The sequence below is a fragment of the Cryptotermes secundus genome, unplaced genomic scaffold (assembly GCF_002891405.2).
Source record: "Cryptotermes secundus unplaced genomic scaffold, Csec_1.0 scaffold1434, whole genome shotgun sequence".
NCBI classification, from domain to species: domain Eukaryota; kingdom Metazoa; phylum Arthropoda; class Insecta; order Blattodea; family Kalotermitidae; genus Cryptotermes; species Cryptotermes secundus.
In genome coordinates this window covers 85,815-99,277 of record NW_019734986.1, presented here as the reverse complement: position 1 = coordinate 99,277, position 13,463 = coordinate 85,815, and the positions used below count along the sequence as shown (strand labels likewise).

At 38.8% G+C, this 13,463-nt stretch overlaps 1 protein-coding gene across 1 annotated transcript in view; it reads left to right on the top strand.

Moving 5' to 3' along the window:
* The window catches only part of LOC111869163 (fatty acid synthase), a 135,383-nt gene that overhangs the window by 64,230 nt on the left and 57,690 nt on the right, over positions 1-13,463 (top strand). Inside the window, exons 16-20 of the mRNA XM_023860434.2 lie at positions 870-978; positions 1,447-1,704; positions 10,196-10,381; positions 10,735-11,042; positions 11,337-11,633. Of these exons, the coding sequence (XP_023716202.1) occupies positions 870-978; positions 1,447-1,704; positions 10,196-10,381; positions 10,735-11,042; positions 11,337-11,633 (1,158 nt within the window). The remainder of the gene's footprint in view (positions 1-869; positions 979-1,446; positions 1,705-10,195; positions 10,382-10,734; positions 11,043-11,336; positions 11,634-13,463) is intronic.

The following is a 13,463-nucleotide window of genomic DNA, read 5'->3' as shown; positions in this document are numbered from 1 at the left end:
GGGGGGGTTCTCCTTTGCGCAACATGTCACAATATATACTACCACAGTCAATAATTTCGTGGACTGGTCGCAAAGCGTCGTTGCAGCACACTGCAGCGGATAGGTTGAAGCACGATTTGATGCCCTGTTAGTTCATCTCTTATCACAGCAAGAGGCAGCTGTGTGCAAACAGTGTAAGCAGAACTACGGCCTCTGTTGTGTACTGCAGTTAAATGCAAGTGGCGGAAATTGAAAATATGGCAGTTTGAACAACGGACAAATGTCAAGTTCTGCCAGAAACTAGGCAAATCCCTTAGCAAAACATTTGACGTAGGAAGTATTGACTGTTGCTACACGACAACGCCCATGCACATCGCTCTGTTCTTGTCCAAGAGGAACTGGCAAGGCAACAGGTCATCATTTTGTCACACCCTCTGTACTCACCCGATCTCGCATCATGCGACTTCTTTCTCTTTCTCTCCGAGGAGGTCATCAATGCCACAAGAGAGGCCATATGGGAATTTCCTGCCAATATGTTTCAGAAATGTTTTCGGCAGCTATATCAACTTTGGCAGACTTGCATAGCGGCCAACGGTAACTATTTTGAGGGTCGATGTGGATCTGTATAAGGATATGTGAATACCTTGTAACATGATGCGACAAAGCAACAGTCCACGAACTTAATGACTGTACCACGTGTGTGTGTGTGTGTGTGTGTATATATATATATATATATAAGTGTTAAGACCACCAATCGAAACCTTGCCTAGGTGTCATGTGTCACCCCAACACATGACAGTATCCATGAGTACATACTTTACGCTAGTCCTGTGCTCTCCTTTATCCCGTGATTCAATGGCAACACTTGATTTGATGATTATCTCGTACAGGAACTTGTGTGGAAATCAGTGGGACTGATGACTGGACAAAATTATACCGAAGTACCAATTGTGTTTGAGGATGTACGGTTCCACAGGGCTACTAGCATACCCAAGCAAGGTTCGTGTAATAGCATAGTTCATTGCACTGTGAGTGTGTATGGCAAATCTGAATGGTGGATACTTATATTTCTCTCTCTTTCACCGATATGTGTAGCTCTTCTAGCCCTTCTATTTAGTATTGAAACCTGGACACTGAAGGGTAGTGATAAACCCAGAGAATCTCTTAAATTAATGTGAAATTCTGTAACAGATTATTCTGGCAAAGCCCTTTTGACTCTCTCACAGTATGGCTATTTGTTTGCCAAAATGTGAAGGAGTAGTTTTGTTTTTCTGGCTGGTGGAAAATTGAAACATGTTATTGTAGTCTTATAATGGAATTAGTCCAGAGCTCTGCTGCAACCTTAACAAAATTGTGCTGCATCTTGTAACACCAAATTCCAATTCTTATATGAGAAAATATCCACCTGAATAGCCTGCTGCTAAATGCCCATTATATTACGTATATTATTGATCTGTTTGCTTACAGGAAACCTACACTTCACTGTTATGGTCCAGAAAGCAAGTGGGAAGTTTGAAGTAACAGAGAGTAATACACCAGTTGTGAGTGGCTTGGTGCGGGTGCCCACAAACATCTCCCATGAAATGGTGGCACTGGAGCCTCCCAAGCCAATTGTTAATGAAGACCTGCTTGAACTTTCATCGCACGATATCTATAGGTATTTTCGACTGTGTGGATATGAGTATGAAGGGCTTTTCCATGGCCTTGTTTGCGCAGATAACCATGGTGGGTACCACAGCATGCTGTACTATGTGAATAGTTTCAGTCTGTTATTTTTCATTTTGATCCATGTAGTATGAGTAATAGACTACATAATACGACTGTATGCTGTAGGTATACAATGTACAACAGAAATGTTCCCAACCTGTGATAAAACCAGAAATTTTCAGTATGAGATAATTATTACCAGATATTAGATTTCTATGCATTACACATTTACAAGATATGCCAGCACATTTTCTCTAAAAACTTGAAAAATATGCTTCACAAATGCTAAAAATTATCCTTTTAAAGGACACGTACTAATGTATTGCATGTACCAGTTTTCTGATGATCTCTCTCAAGTTTCTTGCCTTCATTATATTTCCCAGTCACATTTTGTCTTGCTGTATGTTACAGCATTTCCACGTGTTTTCAGGAGGACACTGTAGCATATTTCTGTAAGCATAAGTTTGTATACTAACTTCCACAGAGTCTTGTTGACACAGCCACAACATTTGGCATTATCTGCTCTGGTAGCACTAACCCCACTTCCTGTTAATATTCCTTCACACAACTATCAGCCATTTATCCTATATTTCTTTCCAGAGTTAGACATTTGTGAGAAGAACCTTTTCAGTTTGACGTGAGCTCAATATGATAATTTCAAAATATTTCAAGAACTGAAATTGACTCAAAATTTTTCTGTTGTAGACCAAATATTTTGCTGTAGTAATTTATCACTTCAGTGACTTTTTCACTGTACCACTGCAGTTACCCGAGAGCAAGATGATCGCACACTAGGAAATATGTCTACACAGATAAAGTAATTTTATGAATTAATTTTCTGCTCTTACTATAAACATGTGAAAGGAAATTCACAGTCTTTCCTGAGTTCCTACTCAAATAGACAGTTAGCCACTTCATCTCAGATTTTGTTGTTGGTATGATACTCGGTATGTAGTGAGGGTGATCAAGTGCAAATGACAGAAAATATGTTTGCCAGTTCACACAACTCTTCTGTCTGAGACAAGTAGACAGGCGGCTTATGAGGCGACTAGCTTGCCAGAGAAAAAGAGAATTTCAATATCCTTATCTTTATTTGTTCCAGAAATCCATAAAGCCTCCAGATGTAAAACAAGCCAAAATTTATCATATATAAGTCACAAATACTATAATACTTAACTACATACACAAATTATATGTGTGTCACAACATACCATATACAACCATAAAAATGAGACACCGTACAACAAACCTGCATACAGAATTTCTGTTACAAGAATAAGCACTTTATCCAATGGTATAAAAATTAAGTGAATACAAGATATTTAGGATGTCAAGAGACAGCGATACATTCACGCACATTAAAAAGTTTAAAATGACATAAGTTCCGTAACAGAGTAGAAAAAGTGATTCAATAGAAAGGATTTTAAGTCCTTTTTAAATAAATTAAAATTTTCCTTAAAATTTTATCTGATCTCAAACCTTATTGTACAAACTGATACCCATATTTATCACATTTTTCTTAAGGAGTAATGTTTTATGTACAATGTTGTACATAAAAAATAAAATTAATTTTTTTCACATGTTATGGTTATGGATACCCATATTTTTACCATAGGACTGTTATGTATTTAAATAAAATATATCATTTCTAGTACAATAGAACTATATATAAAAAAGACATTGTTGTTTGCTAAGCAATGCAACAAGAAATTGTGTGGGTTCTTGGTTTTGAAGGAATATTTATTGGACAGTCACTTTTACACTTTCAAGTACAATTATTCTCCACTTATAGCATCCGTTAGACGTTTCTTCTCCAGTGTTAAACACTTCTGCTCTATGGATAAGAACTCTCTCCTGCTAGAGTCGAATACAAACTCTGCTCTTCTCTGGCGGACATTGGACTGTTATAACTTGCTCTCGGACTGAATAGGGGATACCTTGTTGAAGGGTAAATTCTGCCTGCTGCTATGCAAAAGCTGCTTCAAATAGCTCATTGCTTGGATATTGCCAGCCATTGAATAGCAATGGATGTGTTCCAATTCCTAGGCGTTGCAGCGGGAATGCTCATCATTGCCTAGGAAATCAACTCCCATCTCCTAATCCATTCTGGCTTTCTCACGGCATACCACAATATGTCATATAGTCTTCACATATTTGTATACATGACATGCAACAACTCACACCACAAATTATTTGGAGGGCCGTCTTTAGCAATTTAAAACTGGAGATGGTTTTATCATAAGCTGCAGATAATTTGCCTCTTAAAATTGTGATACATGCTCTATTTCATTTCAGTAACTGGATAAATAAGTATGGTTTTAGAACAGCAGATTATTATTTGCTTAGGTAACTCAGCATTAGTTTTACTGCTATTTTGATTTAAGAAATTAACAGTTATTTCTACAAAATAAAAATCACATTCTGTGGATTAGATATTATTAGATATTTATCATATTTCCATAATTTTCCAACTTCTTTATTTATACATGCCACATTATTATTACATTATTAGCTCTTAAAATGTACTTGTCATTTTCTGTTCCTTTAGCTTCTTGAATGACTTTTAAGAATTATTTGATATCTTTTTATATACTTCTGCATTTCCTTTGAAAGATTATATTATAACGTGTTTTGCTACTGAAGACGCCATTCGGATTGTTAATTGGTTTATTTAACAACCTACAAGCTGTAACTAGAAATACTTACAACACTGTTGTGGGTTTAGACAATTTACAAACCCCACACAGTAATCTCTTCACACTATCTTTGATAGTCTTCACTTATTCACAGTGCAACACGGGAGCTATACAAGTGTCACAGTATTACACACTCCCAATATAATTGTATTACAGCACACACAAAATCTTGAAGGCACACAATAAGGCTTCACTGGCTGACTTCTAAGTTATCGCACACTATCACATAAAATCTTCTAACCACACGTTCAGGTCTTCTTTCTGCGACTGCTGCTATATTTCAACTAACTGCTTAGGCATTCCAGTTTTCTTATAAACCCTCAGCCATACAGCGGAAAATGCACCCTGCTTCCCTGTTGTGTATTCGCCATGTTTATAGGCGTTGCTGGGGAATGCTGCCAAGAGTTGTTTATTGCTGTGTAGTAACTGCAGTGTTCCCTGTTACATCACCGCAGGGGAGGAGTGTTTACCGAGCGTAGAGTAATGATAGAAGGAGTGGGGGGTATGTGACGTCACTCGCGAGACTGCAGAGTTCACGTGACCCCTACTTCCTCTTGCGCCATCCACGTCATAATGTTGTTTTCTCAGACCATTCAACACTTTCCTTCTTTTATAAGAATTATGTATTCCTTCGGTAATTCATTTTTTCTGTGTTACTCCTGTAAACAATTTTTATTGGAAGATTATATTATAATGATAAAAAATTGAGTCCATGAAGGCATTAAAACAAGTATTTTCATGTAAATTTAAAAGACATTCCTGCCACAATTGTTTTTGTGATAGATAATTAAACTCATCAATACCTTCTTTGGTAAACTTCCTTTTCCTACTCTTTACAGGTCCTCTTTTTGATCTGTTTACATTAATATTTATAATCTGTGCCGAATGATCTAAATAACCCAAATGTAATACTTTTGATGGACATTCATAAGCTTGCTTGTTTATTACAACAGTGTCAATCAATGTAAATGATTTATTTGTAATCCTAGTTGGAGATATTATTTTATTTACCAAATTGTATAACAGCAGAACATTTTTTTAATTTTTGAGGTTTTACATTATCTTCCATAATATTTATGTTCTAGTCCCCACATAAAATTACTCTTCCTTTTAATTGCACTTTACAAATTACCATTTCCAATTTTTTAGAAATAAATGGTCAGCATCGGGTGCTCTATAAATGCAAGAAATATGTTATAGTTCAATAATTCAACTATGGACATTTCAAAGTAAGTTTAAGAGGAGGAGGTAGATGTATTTAACATTACAGATAATGTCACAAATGTGAGTGGACAAGCTAGAAGAGCATCCTGGGAGCATTTCACGAACAGTGAAAATCTTGACTGTTTCTTATAAATCATAATGCTGTCACTCAAAATGCCTGCTGATCAAGGTAGCTAAGACTTGGCAAAGTAGCGAATGGAGAGGAATACATATCTGATATATTTAATATGCAGAATGACTGACAAAGGAGATGATGCTGTACCACAGATAGATACTTTCTACTACCCTTCTTGTCACAGAAGAGCAGCAGCAGTTCCAATATATAAATACACACATGTCAGTTCATATAAGAACTACTCGACTCATGCTACATCCTGAGTTACATAGCTCTCTATGCTTGTGAAACATGCAGCCCAAGTTAGAGAACATTGATGAATACAATACGTGCTAAGCTTGCCTTGCTATGCATACTGAAAGCACAGCCTACTCTTCTTGTTGTGATAGAATACAGGTTCTTCATGAGTTCCAACTGCACTAGAGAGAGAGAGATCTGATCACAGTGACTCTGGATAACTCAGAACCAAATGTAATTTACAATATTACATGGCACCAACAGCCATCATGAACAGACAATGAAACAGGAATTTAGAAGTGTCTTCCACAGAGTCTTACAGCATAAGAGAATAATTTTAGACACCAGGCCAAAGATGTACAAGTTGAATGTATAAGGGGTGGGCCTTCTTGGCCCTTGCACCACGACCACAGTGATCTATTGTGCCTAAGATGTACAAGTTGCTGAAGAACAAAGTGGCTAGGATTGATAAGCTGAAAAGTTATGAATCACCAAGTAGTGATCAAATTCCAGCAGAACTTATTTGAGCAGGAGGTGAAGTAGTACATTCCAAGATTCATAAGCTAATTAATTAAATTTGGAATAAGGAAAAAGTGCCTGATCAGTGGACAGAATCTATTATTTTACCAGTTCACAAGAAGGGTGATAATGCTGACTCTAGTAATTATCGGGGGATATCACTGCTATCAACTTCATACAAAATTTTATCTAATATTCTTCTCTGAAGCTTAAGTCCATACATAGATGAAATTATTGGGGACCATCAGTGTGGGTTTCAAGATAACAGATCAACTACTGATGACATGTTTTGCATTCATCAGATACTGGAGAAAAAATGGAGTACAATTAGACAGTACATCAGCTATTCCTAGACTTCAAGAAAGCTTATGACTCAGTTAGGAGGGTAGTATTGTACAATATTCTGATACAGTTTGGGGTACCCATGAAACTAGTTATGCTGATTAAAATGTTTAGATGAAACATATGTGTAGTAATGTCCATATAGTTAAATATTTGTCTAATAATTTTCCTATCCAAAATTGTCTAAAACAAGTAGATGTTTATTGCCACTGATTTTCAGCTTTGCTTTATAATATGCCATTAGGAAGGTCCAGGAGAACAAGGTGGGACTGAAATTAAATGGGACACATCAGCTGGTGGTCTGTGCCAATGATGTGAATCTCTACATGATATTATGGAGACCATAAAGAAAAGCGCAGAAACTTTGACACTAATAAAGAGGTTGGCCTAGAAGTAAATGCAGAGAAAATAAAGTATATGTTCCTGTCTCATCACCAAAATGCAGGGCAAAATCAAGCTATAAAGATAGGAAAATTGATATTTTGGAAATGTGGCACAGTTCAGATATTTGGGAATGACTATAAGAAATCAAAACATGATTGAGGGGGAAATTAAGAGGAGATTGAATTCGGGTAATGCTTGCTACAATTCAATCCAGAACCTTTTGTCTTTTCATCTGCTGTCTTAAAATGTAAAAATTAGAATGTGTAATGTATAATTTTGCCTATGGTTCTGTATGTGTGTGAAACTTGGTCTCTGACATTAAGGGAGGAACATAGACTGAGGGGGTTGAGGAGAATATTTGGACCAAAGGGAGATGAAGTGAAGGGAGGTTGGAGAAAACTGCATAATGAGGAGCTTCATAACTTGTACACTTCTCCAAGTATAAGTAGAATGATCAAGTCAAGGAGGATGAGGTGGGTAGGTCATGTAGCACGAATGGGGGCGACGAGGAATGCATATAGGATATTGGTGGGAAAGCCAGAAGGAAAGAGACCACAGGGAAGACCAAGGCGTAGGTGGGTGGACAATATTAGAACGGATCTTAGAGAGGTAGGATTGGATGGTATGGATTGGATAGATCTGGCTCAGGATAGGGACCAGTAGAGGGCTCTTGTGAACATGGTAATGAACCTTCCATAAAATGCTTGGAAATTCTTGAGTAGCTGCAGAATTGGTGGCTCCTCCAGAAGGGCTCAGCTCCATGAGTAAGTAAGTAATTACATCTTACCTGGACCTTATTCTGCACCATCACCTTCAAAGTAGTCCCCTTGGGAGCGCATACACCGATCCCAGCATTTCTGCCACTTTTCAAATGCATCCTGGAGTCTTTCTTTGTTAGGGTGTTTAGTACCGTTTGCGTTTCCGCTTGAATTTCCTCAACTGTATCAAATCTTCGCCCTCTCAACTTGATTTTCATCTTGGGGAAGAGAAAGAAGTCGTATGGAGCTAAGTCTGGCAAGTACGGTGGGTGGGGAACAACTACCATCTTGTTTTTAGCCAAAAATTCCTGCACAATGTAAACCTTATGCGGTCGTGCGTTGTCATGGTGGAGTACCCAGTCGTTTGTGCGCCACTTCTCTGGACGTTTTCTCCTCATGTACTCCCTCAAACGCCTTAGGACATCGCGATAGAACTCTTTATTGACTGTCTGACCAGGAGGGACGAACTCCTTATGAACAATCCCGTCAATATATAAAAAAAAAAACAGATCAACATGGACTTAATGTTGCTCTTGACTTGTCGAGCTTTTTTTGGCTGAGGTGAAGAAGGGCTCTTCCATTGCGACGATTGCTGCTTACTTTCAGGGTTGTACCCATAAACCCAACTTTCGTCACCAGTGACAACCTTCGAAAGAAAGTTTGGATCCTCTTGAAGCTGTTGTTGAAGTTCACTGCAGACTTCCAAGCAATGCTGCTTCTGTTCATTTTGCAGCAGTCATGGCACAAACTTCGCCGCAATCCTCCTCATGTTCAGTTCCTCTGACAAAATTCGTTGACGTGTACCATAACTTAGTCCCAAGGTGTTACAGAGGTCTTGGATGGTCAGTCTAAGATCTTGCAGAATCAGATCCCTAACTTTCATGACATTTTCTGGTGTGGTGCCAGTTGATGGCCGTCCTGAACGATAGTCATCATCAGTCAATGTTCGGCCATTTTCAAGACAGTTATACCAGTGTGTCTGGCGTAAACTGTTGTCACCAAAAGCTTGCTTCAACATTTGGTGCATTTTTGCAGTGGTTTTCCCAAGTTTAAAACAAAACTTGAAACAGACACACTGCTCTCTCTGGTCAGCCATCACAAAACCGCAAACTTACGGAAAGACAACAATGGAAATACGTTCAACAATAAACCCAACCACTCAACTCGACGCTGCTTGCCACACTGATTCAAGAAGGGTGTGTGGGGAGACACCTAGCGATATTTCGATGTACTCATAACCATTCACGTGCAAAATTCAAATTTCAGGAACTTTTGGATAGCAGCACGTAATTTTTATTGTTACATTTATTCTGAAGTACCTGCACTTTGCCACATTTTCAAATATCCCTCTTTGTATTGTAATGTTTTTTCTTATTTGGAATAGTTATTTTCTCTCTGCCAGGGCCTGCTTACAGTTTTGATATCAGTTATTTCTTGCCCACTTCTGTTTCACCATACACTGCTGTACCATCCTCTTCATGCATCTTATCTCTCTCAATTTAATTGTAATTCACCACATGCACTATTCCATGTCTGTGCTGCCTGTCCATATTCAGTCAAGGTCAAACTCATACTCTCTCACTCCTTGCATTGCAACCACATGTATGTTGATACTGAAAGAGAAAATGCAACTGTTGTCTTCCAACAAGCAGGCACTTGACCTTATTTCAGCCTAAAGTTCAATTTTCTATTTGCATTAGATTTTCAGATTGATGGATAGGAGGCATTACATCAATAGCCTGGTCTCCAGAATGTCCTAATGTAATACAGTGATTGAATATTTTGACATTATTTTTATGTATTTATTTTGAATAGAAATATTTTGGAGACTGGACTATGTCTCCATCCAGAGATAAAATGCCTACTGAATTAGGCTCAGTTTAAAGAACTAATTCCTATATCCAGAAACAGAGTATCTCTTGAATGTTGGTAGAGTTACAAATGGTGCTCACATATAGAATTTTTAAAGTATAACATTAAATTTTAATAGTTTCTAAAAAAAATATGTTTCAGTTTTGTTCTGTATTTTAAAATACATAAAATTTTTAAAATCAGCATGTCTCTTTTGAGAACCCTCTATTATGACACTAGAAAAGGCATTTGGAAGATAAGTGTCTTCAAGACTGGAGTCCGGCTGTCACCTTCCTTTGTTATCCAAAGTGCAGTGACTTCTCTATATGAAGTGAGAACTTATCTTTCCTGCTATACATGATATGTATCCCTGTTCTGTGCAGGTCGTACAGGAAAGGTGTGCTGGAAAGACAACTGGGTTGCATTCCTTGACAATGTGTTGCAAATGAAACTCTTTGAGGTATATTCACCAGATCTTTCAGTACCAACTTCACTCCAGAAACTCACCATAGATGCCAAGCGGCATGCTGCTAATGTCCAGGAACTGAACGCTAAGAACAGTGAAGCTGGTGAGTTGGTTCAATTCAGTTTACATGGCATTGTTCAACTTTTATAGCTGAGTAGTGTGAAGTTACAAGCATCTTGCACTTTGCTGCTGCATGCATTTTTTTATGTAGTGACATCACTTAGGCAGTCTTAGTTTGGGGGTCTCTCCTTGCATTTCCAAAGTGAGTGAAATAAAAGAGCAAATGAAAATGTGGTTTAAAATTATGGATGTACATGCCTCTTATATACTTGTTTGGATGAATCTGAAGATCCCCTAAGGCCTGAAACATGCTGAAAAATATAAACATTTACTAATTAAATTATTGCCTGCTCAGGATGGTGCTTGTGGGTTTAATGTTGAGTCTTGTTGTGACAGTGGTCCCAGTGCATGTCTACAAGGAGCTGAATATCATCCAGGCAGCAGGTGTGGAATTTCGGGGACTGAAATCAAGTACCATATCTCGGCGCAAGCCCCTGATGAAGCCTGTGCTAGAGAAATATGTGTTGACACCTAATGTAGAGCCAGCACACCTGGACTTACACACCACATTGCAGGTTTGCATGGACATCGCTGTGGAGAACAAGCCTGTCACCCAAGTGAAGGTGGTGGAGCTACACACCCAAGGCTCCACACCTCTTTCACCTGCTGTGGCACTCATCCTTGCAGACAGGCCACTTCTAAAGGCAAGTATAACAATGTGGGATACAGGGTCACTTCAACATCAGGTATTCACAACATCATTCATTGTCTCTACTGAGATTTTCAAAGAACGGAAACTGACAGAGAAGGTAAGAACATATAATAAAGGGACATTTGAGGTTCTTGGATCAGTTCTGCAAGAATTTGATTGGTACTTGGTTATTTATATCATTGCAGTGTTTTGTCTTTCTAAATTTAACCTTTAGTCCAAAAAATGCAAAGAGGGTTACAGTAATAACAAAAATTTTTTCATGTTTTTATGGCTCTGAATGTTACAGGGAGACATAACAGTCCTGGGTAAGGACAGTGATCTGTCAAGGGCAGACCTGGACATGACAGGGATCAAGGTTGAGGAACATGAAGTAGAGGATGAGCACAACTGCACACTGGTTATTGCATCAAACATCCTGCTTCATAAAGAACTGCTGCAGACTGCGGTGAATGCCCTGGCTGATGGGGCCTGCCTCCTGGCTCGTGAGAAAGTTGACACAGACAGTGTGGTCAGCAATTGCTTCAGACTCGAAACTGTGTTTGAGAAGACTCTGAAGGATGAGAAGCTGCTGTTGCTCAGGAAGGTAACAGCACCAGCAGTCGAACCCACAGCTTCACTACTCAGTTCACAAGGGACTTTCATTTGTCACTGTTCTGAGTCAAATGATAGAAAGCCACACCTTCATCACATTCCTTTCAGATCCAAACAGTGTGCATGTGTTTGCCGTCAAGACACAGTGTTTCACATATTGTCTTAGCTAATGATTCAACAATTCAGGTCGTCCTCTGGGGTGATCCAACACATATACACTATTGCACTTTACTTTGATAATCCATGTTACATAAAAAATTATAATCAAATTTGATTTCTTACAGCAAGATATCTTAAATTACATAAGGTAAAAGGTAAAGTTAAGGCATATACTGTCTTTGCTCGCTTGGAAACCGGGATCATGGGTTTGAATCCCACTCAGGGCATGGATGTTTAGTTTTTGTGTGTGCGTTTTTCTGTGTTTGTGTACAGGCCTTGCAACAAGCTGATCATCCGCTCAAGGAGTCCTACCAAATGTGTAAGATCTAGAAATACCGAAGTGAATGGAGAAGTTCATGGAGGTAGGCCTAGGCCCACTGGGGCTGTAGTGCCAAGGAAAAAAAATGAAAAAATGTAAAGTTGTCCCTGTGCTTAACTAATTAAGCACTACACCATGAAGGTGTATGGGGAGGTGGATATATAGATCCAAATTTTCTTGACCTCGGCTCTAGTTGGAGGTGAGTGGTCATCTACATGTCCCTGCTGCTTTACTCCCTCGGATAAACCCCCGCCCCCCAGTACCCATTGTATAGGAGGTTGGGTGGACCCTAGAGCCAGTCTGGACAATTTGGAGAAGAGAAAATTCTCACTCCCACTGAGACTTGAACTCCTACCCCTCGATCATCCAACCCATAGCCAGTTGCTATACCAACTGCACTATCCTGGCTCTTATCTTAAATTGTATACATCATTAAAATTATTGACCAGTTGCAATCTGACACATGATGAAGCCAGACCTAAAGCCATAAAATAAAGAAAACCAGACCAGGAAACATAAGAAGTAAACAGTATGGAACATCACAGCTAGTACCGTACAATACCACTACTCCATAAGGAAATCAAATGGGAGTAGAAATAAAACAAACTAGACCACCATCAAAACAACACTCATAGATAACTCAATATTGTAGTGTCATAATTGCAATGATGGACACCAACATGAATAGTATTTATGTATAAGATATTTAAACATGATGTAATGAGCAACAGTTTAATTCATCGTCTTGAGTGTATTTTATAAATTAAAAACTTTCATTGTTTTTATATTGTTTTATTTTCGTATAGATGCCTTCATGTACATCTCTAGGCACTCGTTTAATATAAAACATTTATTCCAGTTCTAGTATACGAAGGGGGGCCCAAAAATAACCGGAACCGACCTGTTGTGTGCACATGCTTTGTAGTTACGAGTTGTGCTGCTAGGTGGTGTTAGCTGGGGGTCTCCCGCGACTGTTAGTGAGCTGGCGTCAGTCTGAGTTAAGTGGTTTGTCTGTGGTGCTCTGTTGTGTGCATTCCTGTTTCAACCCTTTGGCGATTAGTGGGATGGCCGACCAGAAGGAACAAAGAGTGCGTGAAATTTTGTTTTCTGTTAGGGAAAACCACATCCGAGACTGTTGGGATGCTTCGGCAAGCCTTTAATGATGATGCTTTGGGGAAATCACAGGTCTAAGAGTGGTTTTCCCATTTCAAATCTGGCAACATGTCAACAGAAGACATGCCACGCCCCGGGCGTCCTTCGACAGGAAGAAATGACGAAAACATTGCCAAAATCAAACGTGCAATTGATGAAGATCGTCGAAAGACCATTGACCAACTTTCTGAG